General features: G+C 45.7%; 1 protein-coding gene across 3 annotated transcripts in view; it reads left to right on the top strand.

The window, feature by feature from the left end:
• Positions 1-6,998: 6,998 nt before the first annotated feature.
• The window catches only part of CCM2 (CCM2 scaffold protein), a 79,812-nt gene continuing 63,998 nt past the window's right edge, over positions 6,999-22,812 (top strand). For all 3 annotated transcript variants that reach the window (XM_039462081.2, XM_039462082.2, XM_039462080.2), the window contains exon 1: positions 6,999-7,163. In XM_039462081.2, the coding sequence (XP_039318015.1) occupies positions 7,134-7,163 (30 nt within the window). In that variant the 5' untranslated portion in view covers positions 6,999-7,133. The remainder of the gene's footprint in view (positions 7,164-22,812) is intronic.

The following is a 22,812-nucleotide window of genomic DNA, read 5'->3' as shown; positions in this document are numbered from 1 at the left end:
TCTCAAAATTATCAGCTCAAAATAGTCCTTATGCCATGGAGGCATATTTTGGGGTGGCATATTCTCGTCTCCTACAGATGTATGCGTGAAAAGAAAATGAGCCACTCTAGAAGAATAAACAGTGATAGCTAAGGAGATATCAAAGTAAAGTTGCAAGGTTGCTTCCGTTGGGGGCCACACAATGTGGCTGTGTTTCTGAGAGGTCATTCTGATCCAGAGTTGATTTGGTCCTTCATGATTTATAGGCCTGGAAGCTGGATATTAAAATTCTCTGTTAATTCACTCTTATGAACTCTAAAGTGCCTTTCCTTCATTAATGCAGTCTATATGGATTTATCAAATGCACAACAATTGAAGTGTGACCTGTTATATGTCAAAAAATAACTCAGAGGCTGGGCATGGTGGCATGTGCCTGTAATCCAAGCACTTTGAGAGGCTGAGGCAGGCAGATCACGAGGTCAGGAGTTTGAGACCAGCCTGACCAACATAGTGAAACCCCATTTCTGCTAAAAATACAAAAATTAGCCAGTGTGGTTGCATGCACCTGTAGTCCCAGCTGCTTGGGAGGCTGAGGTGGGGAAGATAGCTGGATCCTGGAAGTTGAGGGTGCAGTGAGCCGAGATGGTGCCACTGCACTCTAGCCTGGGTGACAGAGCGAGACCCTGTCTCAAAACATGTATATATTGGCCAAAATCTAGGAAAAATGCAAATCTGGGAACATTGTCTTTGAATAGGCCAATTAAGGGTAAATTTTCAGTGTTTAGGTGTTTCCTAAAAACCCCAGGGCCTAGCTGGTAAGCATCTATGAGAAGCTATGTTCAGGTAATGTTGCCAGGGCCCCTCCTCCTCAGACTGGCTTGAGGTACATAATTTCCCTTATTAGAGTTTCTTTCAGGTACAAGGAGGAATCTCATGCAGTGCGTACCTCCGAAGGAGCTCATTCTAGTAGAGAAAATGTACTAAACATGGTTAACTAGAATCACAGACACACAAATAAAGTTATCTGGAAATTGGAGGAGGGGAAAATTGCATCCAGAGATTTAGTAGAAGATGTGATTCTTGAGCTGAGTCATAAAACTCAACAGCCAAATTTAGCCAGAGTCTAAAAGACTTGGGGTTATTAACCTACCATGGCCAGGGAGACCACCCCAGAGGAAAATAGGCTGTTTCTCATTATAAGGGAATAGGAAGGGGATTTTGTAAGGTTTAGGCTGTCCCTGAGTGATTCTGAAAAGGGGAGAGAAGGAAGTGAGTATCATGGCTATAAAGTTGCTTTCATGAAGCCTGGGCAGTTTAGTAATTGGGTACCTTGGTCGTTTTTTGTTCAAGACGTGGGAGCCATTGGTAAGAGCTGGGAGTTTATTGGTAAGAAAGCAATAATCACTCCAAATTAGGTGGCTGTTAGGACATTTTACAGCCAAGATGTGACCTGGAAAGAAAAATTGTCTTATAATTGTCTCATTGGCATCTGTTATGAGAGACTGAATATACAAATAGACAATAGCTGGACCATTTATACAACTGAACTCTGACCTACAACCTGCAGCAACCTCCTCAGGAAACCAATTCCTTATGTACAGCAACCAGCCCAGGAAACCAGCCTGCTATAAAACAAACTTGCAGGAGGCCAGGTGTTATCTCTAGTGACAATCCAGGAGTAACTTTTGTAACAGCCCCAAAAGGCTAGGACTTAATTAGTAACCGGAACCCTATCTCTCACCAGATACAAAAATCAACTCAAAATGGATCAAAGACTGAAATCTAAGACTTGAAACTACAAAACTACTAGAAGAAAACAGGGGAAATGCTTCAAGACATTGATCCAGGAAAAGATTTTTATGACTAAAATTTCTTTTCTTTTTTTTTTTTTTTTTTTTGAGACGGAGTTTCGCTCTCGTTACCCAGGCTGGAGTGCAATGGCGCGATCTCGGCTGACCACAACCTCCGCCTCCTGGGCTCAGGCAATTCTCCTGCCTCAGCCTCCTAAATAGCTGGGATTACAGGCACGCGCCACCACACCCAGCTAGTTTTTTTTTTTTTTTTTTTTTTTGTATTTTTAGTAGAGACAGGGTTTCACCATGTTGACCAGGATGGTCTCGATCTCTCGACCTCGTGATCCAGCTGCCTCGGCCTCCCAAAGTGCTGGGATTACAGGCTTGAGCCACCACGCCCGGCCTGACTAAAATTTCAAAAGCATAGGCAACAAAACCAAAACTAGACGAATGGGACTATATTAAGCTAAAACTAAAAAGCTTCTGCACAGCAATGGAAACAATCAACGGAGTGAAGAGACAACCTGTAGAATGGGAGAAAATATTTGCAAACTTCATTTGACAAGGAACTATCTAGAATATACAAGGAGCTCAAACAACTTGACAGCAAAAAACACAAACAATCCCCTTGAAAAGTGGGCAAAGAATCTTAATAGACATTTCTCAAAAGAAGACGTACAAATGACCAACAGGTATATTTAAAAAATGCTCAATATCACTAATCATCAGTCCTCTAATTAGGACATTGCTGGAGGTGTTCCTTTTTTCACTATAAATCTTACCCACTTTTCTGCCTGACATTGCGCGTCATCTGTATACAAATGATGGTGGCTGACTCCCTTGTTATAGGAAGTTCTGAACGAACAGCCTTTGCTTTTCTCATTTTATTGTCTTTATTCCCAGTTATCACCATCTGATCATTAGCAGATGGATTTTTACTTGAAGCATGAACCTGTGGATGCAAAGATAGGGCAAAGGTATTCTAATGGGGTTAAGTACAGCCTGAGGAAGTCAGCAGGTTCAGGGGCAGGCTAAGGGAAGTTTTAGTAGTGTTATTTACTGTATTATGGAGTGATAAATATTTACTGTATTATGGAGTGATAAATATGCATTTGTGGCAGATTGTGGAAGACTTTAAATATCAGGCCTTTGTTCTGTGAATGGTGGGAGAACAATGACAATCAAATGCATTACATCATTTGCTTGTGTAAATGTGGCAAGCTGGATTATTGCAGAAGGCAGATTGAGAGGGTGTTTCCCCTATCTCTGCTTCATCTGGCAGAGACTGGAATACCAATGCCTTTGGGGAGTTCTAGAGACCAATATTTCTTTTGTATCAGTATCAGATAGGCCCAGTCAGGAGACAGAAACACAGTGTAGAAAAAGTGTAATATAAAGAATTACTAGAGATACTGGGCATGGTGGCTCACGCCTGTAATCCCAGCACTTTTGGGAGGCTGAGGTGGCTGGATCGCCTGAGGTCGGGAGTTCAAGACCAGCCTGGCTTTTGAAACCCTGTCTCTACTAAAAATAAAAAAATCAGCCAGGCGTGGTGGCAGGTGCCTGTAATTCCAGCTACTCTGGAAGTTGAGGCAGTAGAATCGCTTGAACCTTGTGAGGCAGAGATTGCAGTGAGCCGAGATCATACCATTGCACTTCAGCCTGGTCAACAGAGGGAGACTCTGTCTCAAAAAGAAAAAAGAAATTATTAGGCCTAGCATGATAGTTCACGCCTGTAATCCCAGCACTTTGGGAGGCTGAGGTGGATAGATCACAAGGTCAGGAGTTCAAGACTAGCCTGGCCAAGATTGTGAAACCCTCTACTAAAAATACAAAAGTTAGCTGGGCATGTTACAGTTCAGGGGTTCAAGGGAGCCCTCAGTTCCCCTGAGAGGACATTTCTCCAGGTTCTTGGTCTATCACTCCCTGAAGAACGGGAGAGGAGACCACGGCACAGTGCGCAGTAAATGCCGGACTCAAAAGTGTTTGTAGAAAATGATTTATTTAGGTAAAGAAAGAAAAAGGAGGAGAGAGAAAGAAACAGCTAACTCTCACACTGAGTGAGAGAGTCCAGACAGATGGATTCCAGAAGAGGAAAGCACCTTCCACTCTGAGTGGAAGGGAATAGAGAGAGAGCTGGTGTTTAGGAGGGGAAGACAGGCTTCCATGAGAGTGTGGGAGGGGACTCCAGAGGGGAAATCCAAGAGAAAGACGGCTTCAACGAAGGGAGTGTTCGTGGAAGGGGACCGAAACATGGAGTCCGAAGGGGTGTGGGAGAAGGGGACTTTTTTTTTTTTGAGATGGAGTTTCGCTCTTGTTACCCAGGCTGGAGTGCAATGGCGCGATCTCGGCTCACCGCAACCTCCGCCTCCTGGGCTCAGGCAATTCTCCTGCCTCAGCCTCCTGAGTAGCTGGGATTATAGGCACGCGCCACCATGCCCAGCTAATTTTTTTTTGTATTTTTAGTAGAGACGGGGTTTCACCATGTTGACCAGGTTGGTCTCGATCTCCCGACCTCGTGATCCACCCGCCTCGGCCTCCCAAAGTGCTGGGATTACAGGCTTGAGCCACCGCGCCCGGCCGAGAAGGGGACTTTTAACCCAGCTTCTCTAAGACCCCAGGCCAGTGAAAGGAGTTCCTTAGAACTTCCGCTTGAGTGATTGACTTTTGACACTTTCCTGTGCCCTTGAAAATTAAAACAGAAACTGTTAAATCTCCCGGATGGATGGAGAGAGAGATGAGTTTGTCCTACATGGCGCTGGCAAGTTCTTGCCCTTGAAACTGCGCCCCCTGGTGGATCCAGAAAGAGAACACATTCCCTCAGGCATGGCGGTGGGTGCCTGCAGTCCCACCTACTTGGGAGGCTGAGGCAGAGAATTGCTTGAACCTGGGAGGCAGAGGTTGCAGTGAGCCGAGATCACATCACTGCACTCCAGCCTGGGTGACAGAGTGAGACTCTGTCTCCAAATAAGAAAAAAAGAAATGCCATCGTCTCAAAAACCTCTCTCTAGGAATCTCATCCTATAACCAGGAAAGATCAACCAAGAGACTCGGAGTTGTCATAGACCTTTTGTCTATTCTTCTGAGGACATCTCCAAGAGATTACCTGATGGGGAACTTATCTGCATAGTAAAGCAATCTTTGTTCTTGTGCAGATATGTCCCTCAGCTTCCCAGAGATGAAGGGCAGAACTCACCAAGTCCAAAGCTCATACAGTTCGCCCTACAACAGCCAGAGATAAGAGACAAGGAAAGTAATGTTTATTTTGGAGAGCCAGTGAACTGAGAAGATGGTGGAGTAATGTCCTAAGAACCGTTTTAAGTTAATATGAATTTCAGTCTCCTTTTATGTTACGGGAGGGTGAAGACGGTGCAGGCTGAAGTCATGACTTGTCCAATGATAATGGACATCTGGTTGTGAGGGGGTTGTGAAACTTCTTTGTCCTTGATTGGGTCACAATGTTCCTGTAAATCTTTGTTTTTGAGACAGAGTTTCACTCTGTCACCCAGGCTGGAGTGCAGTGGCAGGATCTGGGCTCACTGCAAGCTCGGCTTCCCGGGCTCAAGCGATTTTCCTGCCTCAGCCTCCCAAGTAGTTGGGATTACAGGTGTGCACTACCACACTCAGCTAATTTTTGTGTTTTAATGGAGATGAGGTTTCGCCATGTTGGTCAGGCTGGTCTCGAACTCCTCAAGTGATCCGCTGGCCTCGACTTCCTAAAGTGCTGGGATTACAGGCTTGACCCACTGCGTATGGCCCCATTAACGATCTTAACATTGTGTCTTCAGCAAAGGAGGAATGCTTAGAGGGCCCAGCTCCATGTTCTCAGAGCAGGAAATGAGAAGTGAATGTGGAGCTGAGAGACAATACACTGACAACTGGTACAGTACCCAATACTTACCAGAAAAAAAAAAAAAATCAGTCGAGGCCCCGAGCGCGGTGGCTCACCCCTGTAATCCCAGGACTTTGGGAGGCCCAGACGTCCGGATCACGAGGTCAGGAGTAGGAGTTTGAGACCAGCCTGCCAACATAGTGAAATCCTGTCTCTACAAAAAAAAAATACAAAAAATTATCCGGCCGTGGTGGCGGGCACCTGCAATCCCAGCTACTCAGGATGCCGAGGCAGGAGAATCACTTGAACCCGGGAGGCAGAGGCTGCAGTGAGCCGAGATCACGCCACTGCACTCCAGCCTGGGCGACAGTACTCCGAGTCAAAAAAAAAAAAAAAAAATCTGTTGAGACAAATACTGGTTCCCTTTGTTACAAGTTTGCATTCTAGTTGTGCTACAAAGTCCTTACTGGCAGGTTGGTTTAGTGGCAAAATAGCAGACCTGTTGGTGACTCCAATTTGCAGTGTGTTTTTGGGTGAATCCCCATTCCCGGGACCTCATCTGGAAAATTTGTAAATCATGCCAGATGACGGTAAGCTTCTACGATTCTATTCTGATAGCCCGCACATCCTTGTTGTTGCATATCTACTTTCCGAATGTGTTTGTCCAAAGCAGGGAGACTTTAGAACACAGAAATATTAGAAAAGGGATTCCCTGTGGCTCAGGAAATAAAATGGGACACAAGAATAAAGCAAACGGCACCGCACCCAGACTCACCGCGGGACGCCCCGCCCCTCCAGAGGGCCCGCCCCCTCGCGCCCCTCCAGAGGGCCCGCCCCCTCGCGCCCCTCCTTCGCCATCTGCCGGTCACGCCCCCTCCCGCCTGCCACCGTCCCGTTTTCAGAGGCCTGAGCTCCGCCTCCCCGAGCGCGAGGCAGGCTGGGAAGTCGGCCGCCGTAAAGATGGCGGCAAATTGAAAAAGTTGCAGCTGCTCCCGCGCGCGGTGTCGCGCGCGCTGAGGAGGCGGAGCGAACTGGAGGCTGGACAGGTGCGTTCTCGCGGCCCTGAAGAGGCGAGGTGGGGGTAGGAGTGTTTCCGTCTCTCCTGAAGGACGCGGGGCGGGCTGGGGGCGGGGCAAGGCAGGCGCGTTCTCCGCCCTCCTGAAGGGGCAGGATCTTCAGCCTGTGGGCGGTGCTCTCGCCGTGAGCGGGGCCAACAGGCTCCGTCCTTCCTGAGGGGGCGGGGTCTTATCCCCGCGGGTCCGATTTCCTTGGGCCTGAAAGTGAAGATGAGCGACAGCTGTGGGCGGGACCTGCGCTGGGGAGGGTGGGGCCTGTGCTGGGCTGGGGGCCGGCTCCCTCGGGCCCGGAAGTGCGGGTGCGGGGCGCGGCTGGGGCGGAGACTTCGGGGCCTGGCTAGCGGGCGGCGCCTGGAGCGCGGGGGCGGCGGGCCCGGGACGAGCATGTAGCTGCAGCTGGCGGTGGGGCTCCCGGGGCGGGCCGGGCGGGCCGCGGGAGCCGCACGCGGCGATATGGAAGAGGAGGGCAAGAAGGGCAAGAAGGTGAGCGTATGCGGGCGCGTCCTGCTGCGGGGGTCGGCGGGCGGCTGTGTTGGGGGCCAGGGTCGGGTGGGCGGGTGTTCCTCGGGGCCCGGGCGGGGGTGGCGAGCCCGCTGGAGGGGCGGGGCGGGGCAGGGCGAGACCCCGGACAATGGTCAGGTGGGCTTGCGCGGCGGGGCAGGCAGGAAGCGCCGCGCCTTTCCTCCGGCCCGGGCAGCGGCTCGCCCCAACCTCGGCCCCAGACGGCCTTCTCTGCGCGTCGGGACCCGGGGCTGCAGAGGAAGTGGGCCCGGCGAGGGGCCAGAAAGCTGTCCAGGGCTGGAACTGGAGCCAGTGGGCTGTGTGGTTAACGTGGAGACGTTTGCTGCTCACTGGACTTCGTTTTTGGATATCCAGTAAAAGCAGGGGTGGCCTTCACCTCATGGCCAGCTCACTCGTCCAGTATCACTCAGACCTAAAACCATTAATTGATTTTAGTGACTCTACATTTGGCAGTGGGATTTAGGACATAGTTCAATGTTTAGGACATAGTTTAGGACATAGTTCATAGTCAAACCCCAGTTTATGTAGTTTTACAAAATGTGGCTTTAATTACAGTAAAAGGGTACAGTAGTTGATAAATATTTTAAGACTGGAAAAACGATGTGGATTGAGCTACAATTAAAGTGGAAAATGGATTTTAATAAAATGTATCTTTTTTAAATAAATGCTTTATAATCACGTGTTGGGTATCGTTTTGTTTTTGATGTGTGTGTGCTCACTTTTATCCACAAGTTTAAAGCAGACCTCCGTAAGTCCTACGATTTCACTACCCTGTACTCCGTAGGGCAGTGTCCTTTAATTGACAAATACCACCTTGTTTGACAAGGTGCCCCATTTAAAAGTCCTGTTTGAAATGGAATGTAGCCAGGTGGCCTTCAGGGAGTCCTGTGGTGCTGCTTCTCTACTTTCTTAACTCATTGTTTCATGTTAGGACCATGCATGTCTAATTTAGGTGCAATATAATATAATTTGCGGTTACCTACAAAGATGTTTTAAGACTGGAAGGTAGCCCAATATAGTGAGTGATTCAGCCTGCAGGCGTTAAGACTAGACAGGGGCGCTGTGCACAGAAGAGGGAGGAGCCAAGCAGAGTAAAAGGAGTTAGCTGGAAAGGAGAGGTGCAAACCCAGTGACTGCTTAGCAGGGACCATCAGACCCGATTGTGGATGATGCTGAGCTTTGTGGGAACTGAGCCATCTGTTCTATGGAATGCCGGGATCTAAGAGCGCGCTGAGTACTGATGACCTCACTGTGTACCACTTAAAGGAGTACCTAGCTCATCTACCTGTGTGTGATAGGCAAGGATGGGATTGAGTGATTTTTTTTTTTTTTTCTGGAGCTGTCAGCTTTGGTAAAACAAGAAACATCCAGCAATATGGACAGAGAGAGAGAGAAGCAGTAAGACTTTGTTGAGTTTTTGGAATACAAGTGAGAAAAAAACAGTAAAAATTAACAAGAATTTTTCATTTGGTGGCAATGAAAAATATAGGCATAAACAAGGTTGGTTATTAATTTCATTGTCTCTACTAGGGGAGATAATTGTTATGTAGTTGCTTAAACCAGGAGTTTTGTGTTTTTTTCTGTATTCTGCCGCTTGTCTTAGCTTGTTTTCTGTAGACAAGCCAGACAAGGAGCTTTGGGGCATGGATTCTTCTGCAGGTCATGACTTAACACACTTTATCTCGTGTACTCTGCCAATTACAAGCTGGCAGACCCTTCCTGCTCGGCTCCCACATTCAGTGTGAGGCCACCTCCAGCTTAAGAACTTTGGTAGGCCAGGCACGGTGGCTCACGCCTATAATCCCAGCACTTTGGGAGGCCGAGGCTAGTGGATCACGAGGTCAAGAGATCGAGACCATCCTGGTCAATATGGTGAAACCCCGTCTCTACTAAAAATACAAAACATTAGCTGGGCATGGTGGCGCGTGCCTGTAATCCCAGCTACTCAGGAGGCTGAGGCAGGAGAATTGCCTGAACCCAGGAGGCAGAGGTTGCGGTGAGCCGAGATCACGCCATTGCACTCCAGCCTGGGCAACAAGAGCGAAACTCCATCTCAAAAAAAAAAAAAAAAAAAAAAAAAAAGAACTTTGGTAGTTAAATCATTCTCATTAAGGCAGGCGTCCCCAAACTTTTTACACGGGGCTAGTTCATTGTCCCTCAGACCGTTGGAGGGCCGCCACATACTGTGCTCCTCTCACTGACCACCAGTGAAAGAGGTGCCCCTTCCTGAAGTGCGGCGGGGGGCCGGATAAATGGCCTCAGGGGGCCACAGTTTGGGGACTCCTGCATTAAGGTAAATTAACCAGAGATATCTCCTGTAAACTTATACACAAATTCAGACATAAATAGCAGAATTAATGACAATAGTTTTATGAAAGTACAGTTTGGACATTTAAATTCTTCTAAATTAGCTCTTTTAAAAAATGCAGAATTAGGCTGGGCATGGCAGCTCATGATTGTAATCCAGCACTTTGGGAGGCTGAGGCAAGCGGAGTTTGAGACCAGCATGGGCAACAAAAAATACAATTTCTATATTTTTTGTAGAGACCCATCTCTACAAAAAATATAGAAATTAGCCAGGTGCAGCGGTGTTCACCTGTAGTCTCAGCTGCTTGGGAGGCTGAAGCAGGAGGATCACTTGAGCCCAGGTGGGCCTTTTGTTTTGTTTTGTTTTGTTTTAGGTCTCAGACACTTGTCTTGGTGTCTTGCCAGGCAGTGATTCAGGCTTGTTCTACCACGGTCCATTTTCCTCAGGACGCAGGAATCAGTGAGTTGGCAGAGAACTGATGGACCGAAGTGCGTTTCATGGAAATTTGGCCCCAGTGTAGCACTGCCCTTTCCCAAGCCACCTCAGCACATGTGGTTATAATGATTGTACACCTGGGTTTCCTCAAGTGGGCCATGTTCATTTAACAAATGTCTGTTGAGCCCCTCTGTGTCCCGTGAAACTCACTGGGTGATGGGGATGCAGGAAGAGCTTGTGGCCCGGAGGAGCTGATGGGGGAGATGAATCAGTCCTGGGTACCTCTGAAGGAATTAGTGCATTGACAGAGAAGTCCACTGGCCATTAAAGGTGTGGGCCCTAGGGAGTAGAAGTGACCAATTGGGGCTGCCCTTCTGTCCCGATGTCTGCAGAGTGGTACTTTTCTTTTCTTTTTCTTTTTTTCTTTTTTTTTTTTTTTTTTGAGACGGAGTTTCACTCTTGTTACCCAGGCTGGAGTGCAATGGCGCGATCTCGGCTCACCGCAACCTCTGCCTCCTGGGTTCAGGCAATTCTCCTGCCTCAGCCTCCTGAGTAGCTGGGATTACAGGCACACGCCACCATGCCCAGCTAATTTTTTGTATTTTTGGTAGAGACAGGGTTTCACCATGTTGACCAGGATGGTCTTGATCTCTTGACCTCGTGATCCACCTGCCTCGGACTCCCAAAGTGCTGGGATTACAGGTGTGAGCCACCGCTCCTGGCCCCAGAGTGGTACTTTTCAGCCTACGAGTCCTGTTTTGGGGTTTGGAGTATAAGGTTCCTACCTACAGTATGGACCTGTGTTCTGTGCATTGTGGCACAATTCTGTCAAGAAGTAATTCCTTTTCATAAGAAACTTGGATGTACACTTAAGTTGGGTTGTGTGTGTATTTTTATATTCAGATCACAGTCTGAAAAAGCCATTTTGTCAGGGCCGGGCGTGGTGGCTTAAGCCTGTAATCCTAGCACTTTGGGAGGCCAAGGTGGGCGGATCACTTGAAGGTAGAAGTTCAAGAGCAGCTTGGCCAACATGGTGAAACTCCATCTCTACTAAAAATACAAAAATAAGCTAAGTGTGGTGGCATGTCCCAAAGTCCAAGCTACTCAGGAGGCTGAGGTAGGAGAATCTCTTGAACCCAGGAGGCAGAGGTTGCAGTGGGTTGATATGCCACTGTACTCCAGCCTGGGCAGCAGAGTAAGACTCTGTCTTCCCCCCCGCCCCCCCCCCCAAAAAGCGGTCTTGTGGCCTTAACCTTGTTGTGGGTCTCAGCTTCCCTGCTGCCTCTGGTCTTAGGTTGCTCCACCAGGTGGCTATGATTTCAAACTGAACAAAGTTAAATATTTGCATTTATCTAGTTTATTTGCGTTAAGGTAGAAAAAGTTTATAGGCTGAGTGCAGTAGCTATGCCTGTAATCCCTGCACTTTGAGAGGCTGAAGTGGGAGGATCACTTGAGCCCAGGAGTGTGAGACCAGCCTAGATAACACAGTGAGACCCTATCTCTACAAAAAATAAGAAAATTAGCTGAGCATGGTAGTGTATGCCTGTAGTTCCAACTACTTGGGACGCTGAAGGGGGAAGATCATTTGAGCCTAGGAGGTTGAGGCTGCAGTGAGCCGTGATTGTGCCACCGCCTAAGTGACAGCAAGACATGTCTCAAGGAAAAAAACAAAAATAAAAACAGAAAAATGTTATAAAGTTCCCTAGGAATGTAGGACTAGATATTAAATAATAAATTATTCATTTTGTTGGGTATGATAATTAAGTTCTCATCTGATAGTCATGTATACTGAGATATTTGTAGCTGAAATAATTTGATTTCTGGGATTTGCTTTACTAAAAGTAGAAGAAATAAAGGGAATAGCTGGATGCTTTGGTAATGGTTATACATTCTTCCATCTACTTTTGTGTGTTTTTGAAAATTGCCATAATAGAAAGTGAAGAGGAAAAGATCTCCTAGGTTATAGGCACTGAGCTATCAGCTGCTATAGTCATTGCTGGACTGTTTGTGAGGAACTGAAAGCTTGAATTGGACCAGCACCTTTTAAAATTTGGTCACTGCAGGCACCAGAAAGCCATACCTTCTCCATGCTGACCTGATATGGACACAAATGTGTGTGTCTGTATAAATGAAGTAAAAGTTTAAAGGAAGCATACTTTTAACGGTCTGATTTTTTAATTTTTTTTTTTTTTTTTCCATTAAAACTGGTGGTCATGGCTGGGCGCAGTGGCTCACACCTGTAATCCCAACACTTTGAGAGGCTGAGGCAGGCAGATCACCTATGGTCAGAAGTTTAAAACCAGTCTGGCCAACATGGTGAAACCCCATCTCTACGAAAAATACAAAAATTAGCTGGTGTGTGATTGTGGGTGCCTCTAATTCCAGCTACTTGTGAGGCTCAGGCAGGAGAATCGCTTGAACCTGGGTGGTGGAGGTTGCAGTGAGCTGAGATTGTGCCACTGCACTCTAGGCTGGGTGACAGAGTGAGACTCTTGCCTCAAAACAAACCAACCAACCTGGTGGTCGTGACCCACTAAACTGATTCTGTAACTGTCACAAGCCATATTTGGGTTAAGGAGGTGAATTGGACCTGCTGTGTTTTGTTTTATCTTTCCTCTTGGGTAGCTAACACAGTGATTTTTGGGTGGCAGCTTGGTAACTCAGGGTCAGGAGGCTGGAGAACCTGGCAGAAGGTGCCCAACAGAGAACCTAAGGCAGCCAGTAGATGAGGCCAGAACTGTTGGCAACATATGGCTTAATTACTCTTCTGTCTTGAAGAGTTACCATTTACATAGTATGTATTTATTAATTTTCAATATATAGTCAGATTCTGTCGTAATTTAGATTCAGAAAGCACATCAGAACCTTCGAGGGCTGCTCAGAGCATCCCTTCAGAGGAAGATAGTATAAAGCAAAACATTTCTTTTAGCAGTAGTATTGCAGTGAAGGGCTACTCTGCACGGGAGAAGGGCAACTGCAATCTGCCCCACTCGGGCGCTTACTCTTGATCTTCCAGTTTCTTCATTTCCATCAGCAGTGCCCCCTGCTGGTCACTCAGCAGTGTAAATACATGGTCATGATTAAGTCCTGTAAATCCAACTGTTCAGTGTTTAAATCATTCTCTGTTTACTTGTTGGTTTACATGGTGTGATACATGTTTTTAATGAGATAACTTGGTCATGCTTGCCTGTTACATGCTTAGCATACCAAGAAGAGGGTTAGGGATGTTACACTTTGGAAAGTGGGTCACTTACACCTAAAATCAGAGAGTAAGGGGAGATCTAGGATGTCAGAAGACTCATGGAGCAGGCAGCAGCCACTTCCAGACAGATTGGGACCGGGACTGTGTCCTGCAGTTCAGAAATAGGGTAGAGGTGGAATGGGCCTCCTAGTCCTGGGAGGACCTTGGGCTGGGGAGTTTGGTGTTGGTTCTGTATGCACTTGAAGCCACTGGAGGTGTTCTGCATCATGCATTCACTTGTCCCATTAAACTATGGTTTGTTAGCACTGATGCTGTCAGACATAGATGCTGGAGACTGAAATGTGTAAGGTGAGCCTGTGGCCTCAGAGCGGGAGATGCAGCCTGGGGATAGATGGAGGACGCAGGCTTTGGTAAGAGTGATCGGGAAAACCTTAATGAAAACTTTAAAAGCAAATTTAAAGAAAAAAGCAATCATGTAATGAAGGCCCTGTGCCCATGTGTGGGCAGTCAGTTTCGTGTGCACCTTCTCATCCCTGTTTTCCTGTCTGTGCGCTGAATAGTGTCCCCTCAGAGTCATGTGCTGAAGCCCTCACCTCATGGACCTCAGGGATGTGACTGTATTTGGAGATGGAATTTTTTTTTTTTTTTTTTGAGACGGAGTTTCGCTCTTGTTACCCAGGCTGGAGTGCAATGGCGCGATCTCGGCTCACCACAACCTCCGCCTCCTGGGTTCAGGCAATTCTCCTGCCTCAGCCTCCCGAGTAGCTGGGATTACAGGCACGCACCACCATGCCCAGCTAATTTTTTGTATTTTTAGTAGAGACGGGGTTTCACCATGTTGACCAGGATGGTCTCGATCTCTCGACCTTGTGATCCACCCGCCTTGGCCTCCCAAAGTGCTGGGATTACAAGCTTGAGCCACCGCGCCCGGCCTTTTTTTTTTTTTTTTTTTTTTTTGAGACAGAGTCTCGCTGTGTTGCCCAGGCTGGAGCGGAGTGGCTCAGCTCACTACGACCTCTGCCTCCTGGGTTCAAGGAATTCTCCTGCCTTAGCCTCCTGAGTAGCTGGGATTACACACATGCACCACCATGCTCAACTAATTTTTGTATTTTTAGTAGAGACAGGGTTTCACCATGTTGGCCAGGCTGGTTTCGAACTCCTGACCTTGTGATCCACCCACCTTGGCCTCCCATAGTGCTGGGATTACAGGTGTGAGCCACTGTGCCTGGCCTGGAGATGGAGTATTTAAGGAAGTGATAAAGGTAAAATGAGATAATTTGGTGGGCCCTAATCCAATCTGACTGATGTCCTTATAAGAAGACATTAGGACGCAGAGATAAAGAAATGATCAGGCAGGGCCTGGTGGCTCACGCCTGTAATCAGAGCACTTTGGAGGCCAAGGTGGGTGGATCACCTAAGATGAGGAGCCTGACCAACATGGTGAAACCCTGTCTTTAAAAAAATAAAATAAAATAAATGATCATTTGAGGACATATGGAGAAGGCAGGCATCTGCAAGCCAAGGAGAGAGTCCTCAGGAGAAACCACCCTGCGTTTGCCTTGATCTTGTACTTCCAGAATCTAGACTCTGAGAGAATATGTTTCTATTATGGAAGCCACTGAAATCTGTAGTACTTAGCCCTGGCAGCCAAAGAAGGCTAATGCACCAGGGGATTTTGAATCAAATCCTGGAGTTCAGTTTGTTTGTATATAGGAGTGCAGTAATAACTCATCAAGACGGAAGAGTAGCAAGCCTTATGTTACTAGTCATTCTGGCCTCATCTGCTGGCTGCCTTAGGGTCTCTGGGGTGAGTTCTGAGGACCAAGTCTACACGGTCAGCATGGGCATGGAAGAGCTGCTCAGAGGGACAGGACAACCTTCACTGCATTGTATGCAGATCATAAATCACAGCACACTCTTTGTGGTTGGGAGAATGTGTGTGGTGTTTTGGGAGCTGGCACAGTGAGGGATGTCATTCATTTCACCTGGGACAGGCTTGGTGCTCTGGATCTGTTGGGGGAGCAGTGAGCCCAGCCGTGTCCTCTGCATGCATCAACTGTGTACTTGTGGACAGTGGATCTTTGTTAGGGCACTTTGTGCTCCTTGGCTTTCTTACCCCTCAGTCAAGAACAGCAGCTACTCTTGCAATGATTCTGCAGGTATGAAGGAGTTTACATTTGGATTTCTCAGTGGAACCACTCAATTTTTTTTTTTTTTTTTTTTTTTTTTTTTTTTTTTTAGTAGAAATAGGAAATTTTTTCCTTAGCCCTGTGTCTTTGCCAAAAATGTGACATTTTTCTTTTTCTCCCAAGTGTGCCCAAACAGTAACAGTTTTTTGTTTGGATTATGTTAAGAATTAGGGCATTTGATCACAGGCATTAGATGTGTGTACAATGAAAGTGATCCCCTTTAATAAGTAGAGTAGGAACATGGAATTTGGGCTTTTGTTTGCAGCTTAGGATGGTGATTCTTGTGACCCAAAGAGGTTTTTCACTTTTCTGAAAGTGAGAAGACTGGTCAGCCTAAACCCGTAGTGTTACTGTTCTTAAGGGAAACCTAGCGAGGAGTAGGAGATACCATTTCACATATGTTGTTACTTGTACCTTGGAGAAGAAAAAGTGAGAAGCCTTTATTTAAATATTTATGTCCATTCTGTAGTTTAAAATTCCATGCAGGTTTTTTTTTTTCCAAGAAATCAAATTTGCTTCCTGTGTGTTGTCACTATGAGCTAGCTCTCTGGTCAGGCGTGGAAACTGAATGTTTCCCTTGTTGGTTTACGTGGTGGGGTATGTGTTCTTAATGAGATGCCTTGATCACATCTATCAGTTATGGTGCATGTTGACTTTCTGTCACATGTCAGAAGATGCCCTAGGTCTGATTACGTCTGGCTGATTTATTGCTGCCGTTAGGTGCATCTCATTGGGTATAGACTACAACCAAAGCCCACCTGCCTGTGCACATCTAATGTCAGGCTGAGTTCAGGTTTCTTCCTTCCTTTCTTTTTTTTTTGGAGACACAGTCTTGCTTTGTTGCCAGACTGGAGTGTAGTGGTGCCATCTTGGCTCACTGCAACCTCTGCCTCCCAGGTTCAAGCAATTCTCCTGCCTCAGCCTCCCAAGTAGCTGGGACTACAGGCGTGTATCACCACGCCCAACAATTTTTAGTAGAGATGGGGTTTCACTGTGTTGGCCAGGATGGTCTTGGTCTCTTGACCTCATGATCTGCCCACTTCGACCTCCCGAAGTGTTGGGATTACAGGCGTAGCTACTGCACCTGGCCAAGTTCAGGTTCTATTTTAAGGCTCTTCCTTTCACCAAGTATTGCCCGTCTTCCTTGAAAGAGGAATGTGTAGCCTCTGTGTCTGCTTTTTCCAGCCCATTCTCCCACCTCCAGTATTTTTTTATGAAAAGTTTTGAATACACCGAGGTTGAAAGAATTTTGCAGTGAATACTTGTACACCCACCTCCTAGATTCTGCCACTAATGTTGGCTCTACTTGTTTTATCCCATATCTTGTTTATCACTCTACCTACCCGTCAACCCATTTTATTTTTCTGATGGATTCCCCAGTAAATTGCAGACGTTGTTTCGCTTTGATCTAAATACGTCAGCATGCATGTCATTAACTAGGGTTCAATATTTGCTTATAGCTTTCTTTTTTTTTTTTCAATTATATTTTATGTTCTGGGATACATGTGCAGAACGTGTAGGTTTGTTACGTAGGTATACATGTGCCTTGGTGGTTTGCTGCACCCATCAACCTGTCATCTACATTAGGTATTTGTCCTAATGCTATCCCTCCCCTAGTCTCCCACCCCCAACAGGCCCCGGTGTGTGATGTTCCCCTCCCTGTGTCCATGTGTTTTCATTCTTCAACACCCACTTATGAGTGAGAACATGCAGTGTTTGGTTTTATGTTCTTGTGTTAGTTTGCTGAGAATGATGGTTTCCAGCTTCATCCATGTCCCTGCAAAGGACATGAACTCATCATTTTTTATGGCTGCATAGTATTCCATGGTGTATGTGTCACCAGTCTGTCCTTGATGGACATTAACAGTTTTCTTTTGTTGTAAAATTATGTAACAATGAATGTACATTTTGTTTGTTTGTTTGTTTATTTGTTTTTAAAGATGGGGTTTCACCGTATTGGTCAGGCTGGTCTCGAACTCCTGACCTCAGGTGATCCACCCACCTCAGCCTCCCAAAGTGCTGGGATTACAGGCGTGAGCCACGGTGCCCGGCTGTTTGTTTTTTAAGACAGGGTCTCTCTCACATAAGCTGGAGTGTGGTGGTGCAATCACGACACACTGCAGCCTTGACTTCCCAGACTCAAATGATCCTCCCATCTCAGCCTCCTGAGTAGCTAGGACTACATGAAAATGCCACCATGCCCAGCTAATTTTTTTAATTTTTTGTAGAGATGCAGTCTCGATGTATTGCCCAGGCTGGTTGTGGGTTAACTCCTGGGCTTAAGCGATCCTTCTGTCTCAGCCTGCCAAAGTGTTGGTATTATAGGCATGAGCCACTGCGCCTGGACAAATATACATATCTTTAGTGAACATTATCTAAATTTTGACAAATGTATACTCCTGCACAACTGAAACCCCTACCAAGAAATAAAACATTACCTACCATCACTGAGAAAATTCCCTTAGGCCCTTTAGCAAGTCTTTCTCCCAAGGTACTACTGTTTTGATTTTTTTTTTCCAGCATAGATTAGTTTTGTTCATTCTAGAACTTCATACAGTTGGATTCATATAGTATATATTCTTTTGTGCAAGGATCACTTTACTCAGCATGATGTTTTTGAGATTCATCCATGTTGCTGCATGTATCAGTTGCTGAGTAATATTTTGTTATATGTTTATGCTGTGATTTGTTTATTGATTTGTTAGAGATTTAGTTTCTTTCTGGTTTGTATTTTGAAAAAGCTTCTGTGAACATTAGTGGATGAGTCGTTGTGTGAACATGTTTTCATTTCTTTTGGAATACCTAATAATGGAATTGCTGATTTTTTTTTATTTTGAGGCAGGGTTTTGCTCTTGTTGCCCAGGCTGGAGTGCAATGGCGCGATCTTGCCTCACTGCAACCTCTGCCTCCTGGGTTCAATTGATTTTCCTGCCTCAGTCTCTCAAGTAGCTGGGATTACAGGCATGCATCACCATGCCTGGCAAAAAATACAAAATAATTTTGTATTTTTAATGGAGATGGGGTTTCTCCATGTTGGTCAGACTGGTCTTGAACTCCTGACCTAGGTTATCCACCCGCCTTGGCCTCCCAAAGCACTGGGATTGCAGGCGTGAGCCACCTCGCCTGGCCTAAAAAATTTATTTTTTATTTTATAATGGTTGCTTTATTTATTTATTTACAGAGATGGGAGTCTCACTCTTTTGCCTAGGCTGGGGTGCAGTGGCTCGATCTTGCCTCACTACATCCTCTGCCTCCTGGGTTCAAGAGATTCTCCTGCCTCAGCCCAGGTAGCTGCAATTATTGGTGCCCACCACTACGCTTGGCTAATTTTTGTATTTTTAGCGAGATGAGGTTTCAACATGTTGGCCAGGCTGATCTGAAATTCTTGACCTCAAGTGATATGCCTGTCTTGGCCTCTCAAAATGCTGGGATTATAGGTGTGAGCCACTGCACCCTGTCCTGGGTAATTTTTAAAAAAGTTTTTGTAGAGTTAGTGTCTTAGTATGTTGTCCAGGGTGTTCTTGAACACCTGGCATAAAGCCACCTTGACCTCCCAAAGTGCTGGGATTACAGGCATGAGCCACTGCATCCAGCTGATTCTGTCAGTTATTGAGAGAGGGTGTTAAGTTCTCTAGTTATTATTTTGGATTTGTTTTTCCCTGTAGTTAGTTTTTGGCTTCATGTATTTTGAAGCTCTGTTGTTAAGTACATACACATTTAGGATCATAATGTCTTTTTTTTTTTTTTTTAAGATGGAGGCTTGCTCTTGTCATCCAGGCTGGAGTGCAGTGGTGAGATTTTGGCTCACTGCAACCACTACCTCTGGGTTGAGGCTATTCTGTCTCAGCCTTCTAAGTAGCTGGAATTACAGCTGTGCGCTACCACACCCAGCTAATTTTTGTATTTTTAGTGGAGATGGGGTTTCATCATTTTAGCCAACCTGGTCTTGAACTCCTGACCTCAGGTGATCCAGCCGCCTTGGCCTCCCAAAGTCCCGGGATTACAGGCGTGAGCCACTGCACTCAGCCCATAATGTCTTGAAGTGAATCTTTTTCATTATGAAATGGTGTTCTTTTTTTCTAGTAACACTTCTTGTCCTAATCTCTTGTCTAACGTTAATATAGCCACACTGCGTTCCTTTTTTCTTTAAAGACTTTAGCAACTGCTAGATTCTTGCTCTGTCACCCAGGTGAGAGCGAGGCCTGTTTGATTGATTGTTTTTGAGACTGAGTCTCACTCTGTCACCAGAGCAGTAGCACAATCATAATTCATTGCAGTCTTGAACTCTTAGGCTCAGGCGATCTACCTCAGCCTCCCAGGTAGCTGGGAATACATGTGTACATGTTTGTGCTTTTTTTTTTTAAATTAGAGATGGGGGTCTCACTGTGTTGCCCAGCTGGTCTCAAGCTCCTGGCCTCAGTAATCCTCCAACCTCAGTCTCCTGAGAAGCTGGGGTTATAGGCATGAGCAAGCCACGCCCAGCTACCCCATTTTCTTACGCTGCATGTTTGCATGGTATATCTTTCAACATGTCTGAAGTTTTAAACTGCATGTTTTATAAACAACATTTTTTTATAGTTTGCTTGTTTATGTAGTTTGACTGTTTCTGCCTTTTGTTTGTTTGTTTTTGAGACCGAGTCTCACTCTGTCACCAGGCTGGAGTGCAGTGGTGCGATCTTGGCTCACTGCAACTTCTGCCTCCTGGCTTAAAGCAATTCTTCTGCCTCAGCCTCCTGAGTAGCTGAGACTACGGGTGTGTGCCACCACACCCAGCTAATTTTTCTGTCTTTAATAGAGACGGGGTTTCACCATGTTGACTAGGATGGTCTCCATCTCTTGCCCTCGTGAACCACCTGCCTTGGCCTCCCAGAGTGCTGGGATTATAGGCGTGAGCCACCATGCCTGGCCAGTTTCTGCCTTTTAATTGTGAAGTTTACATTTATTTATTTTATTATCATTATTATTTTTTACTTTTTCTTTTTTTAATTGCATTTTAGGTTTTGGGGTACATGTGAAGGACATGCAAGATTGTTGCATAGGTACACACATGGCAGTGTGATTTGCTGCCTTCCTCCCCATCACCTATATCTGGCATTTTCCCCCATGCTATCTCTCCCCCACTCCCCACCCCCTGCTGTCCCTCCCCTATTTGCCCCCACTGACAGAGCCCAGTGTGTAGTGCTCCCCTCCCTGTGTCCATGTGTTCTCATTGTTCAACACCCACCTATGAGTGAGAACATGCAGTGTTTGATTTTCTGTTCTTGTGTTGGTTTGCTGAGAATGATGGTTTCCAGGTTCATCTATGTCCCTACAAAGGACACGTACTTGTCGTTTTTGATGGCTGCATAATATTCCATGGTGTATATGTGCCACGTTTTTCCTGTCCAGTCTATCATCGATGGGCATTTGGGTTGGTTCCAGGTCTTTGCTATTGTAAACAGTGCTGCAATGAACATTTGTGTGCATGTGTCCTTATAGTAGAACAATTTATAATCCTTGGGCTATATACCCAATAATGGGATTGCTGGGTCAAATGGAATTTCTATTTCTAGGTCCTTGAGGAATCGCCACACTGTCTTCCACAATGATTGAACTAATTTACACTCCCACCAACAGTGTAAAAGTGTTCCTGTTTCTCCACATCCTCTCTAGCATCTGTTGTCTCCAGATTTTTTTTTTTTTTTTTTTTTTTGAGATGGAGTTTCGCTCTTGTTACCCAGGCTGGAGTACAATGGCGCTATCTCGGCTCACCGCAACCTCCGCCTCCTGGGTTCAAGCAATTCTCCTGCCTCAGCCTCCTGAGTAGCTGGGATTACAGGCACGTGCCACCATGCCCAGCTAATTTTTTTGTATCTTTAGTAGAGATGATGTTTCACCATGTTGACCAGGATGGTCTCGATCTCTTGACCTCGTGATCCACCCGCCTCGGCCTCCCGAAGTGCTGGGATTACAGGCTTGAGCCACCGCGCCCAGCGTCTCCAGATTTTTTAATGATCGCCATTCTAACTGGCATGAGATGGTATCTCAATGTAGTTTTGATTTGCATTTCTCTAATAACCAGTGATGATGAGCATTTTTTCGTATGTTTGTTGGCCTCATGTATGTCTTCTTTTGTAAAGTATCTGTTCATATCCTTCACCCACTTTTGAATGGGCTTGTTTGTTTTTTTTCTTGTAAATCTGTTTTAGTTCTTTGTAGATTCTGGATATCAGCCCTTTGTCAGATGGGTAGACTGCAAAAATTTTTTCCCATTCTGTTGGTTGCTGATTCACTCTAATGACTGTTTCTTTTGCCGTGCAGAAGCTGTGGAGTTTGATTAGGTCCCATTTGTCTATTTTGGCTTTTGGTATTTTAGTCATGCAGTCCTTGCCTATGCCTATGTCCTGAATCATTTTGCCTAGATTTTCTTCTAGGGTTTTTATGGTGTTAGGTCTTATGTTTAAGTCTTTAATCCATCTGGTGTTAATTTTAGTGTAAGGTGTCAGGAAGGGGTCTAGTTTCTGCTTTCTGCACATGGCTAGCCATTTTTCCCAGCGCCATTTATTAAACAGGGACTCCTTTCCCCATTGCTTGTTTTTGTCAGGTTTGTCAAAGATCAGATGGTTGTAGATGTGTTGTGTTGCCTCCGAGGCCTCTTGTTCTGTTCCATTGATCTATATCTCTGTTTTGGTACCAGTACCATGCTGTTTTGATTGCTGTAGCCTTGTAGTATAGTTTGAAGTTCACTAGTGTGATGCCTCCCACTTTGTTCTTTTTGCTTAGAATTGACTTGGCTGTGCGGGCTCTCTTTTGGTTCTGTATGAAGTTTGAGGTGTTTTTTTCCAGTTCTGTGAAGAAGGTCATTGGTAGCTTGATGGGGATAGCGTTGAATCTGTAAATTACTTTGGGCAGTATGGCCATTTTCACTTTATTGATTCTTCCTAACCGTGAACATGGAATGTTTCTCCATCCGTTTGTGTCCTCTCTTATTTTGTTGAGCAGTGGTTTGTAGTTCTCCTTGAAGAGGTCCTTTACATTCCTTGTTAGTTGTATTCCTAGGTATTTTATTCTCTTTGTAGCAATTGTGAATGGCAGTTTGCTATGATTTGGCTCTCTGGCTGTCTGCTATTGGTATATAGGAATGCTTGTGATTTCCGCACATTGATTTTGTGTCCTGAGAGTTTGCTGAAGTTGCTTATCAGTTTCAGGAGATTTTGGGCTGAGACGATGGGGTCTTATAAATATACAATCATGTCGTCTGCAAATAGAGACAGTTTGACTGCTTCCTTTCCTAATTGAATACCCTTTATTTCTTTATTTTGCCTGATTGCTCTGGCTAGAACTTCCAATACTATATTGAATAGGAGTGGTGAGAGAGGGTAACCTTGTCTAGTCAGATTTCAAAGGGAATGCTTCCAGTTTTTGCCCATTCAGTATGATATTGGCTGTTGGTTTGTGAAGTTTACATTTAATGTAATAATTGATATCATTGTGTTT

The sequence above is a fragment of the Saimiri boliviensis genome, chromosome 10 (genome assembly GCF_048565385.1).
Source record: "Saimiri boliviensis isolate mSaiBol1 chromosome 10, mSaiBol1.pri, whole genome shotgun sequence".
NCBI classification, from domain to species: Eukaryota; Metazoa; Chordata; class Mammalia; order Primates; family Cebidae; genus Saimiri; species Saimiri boliviensis.
Note: the sequence above shows the minus strand (reverse complement) of the source record. Positions and strands in the feature narration are given on the sequence as shown.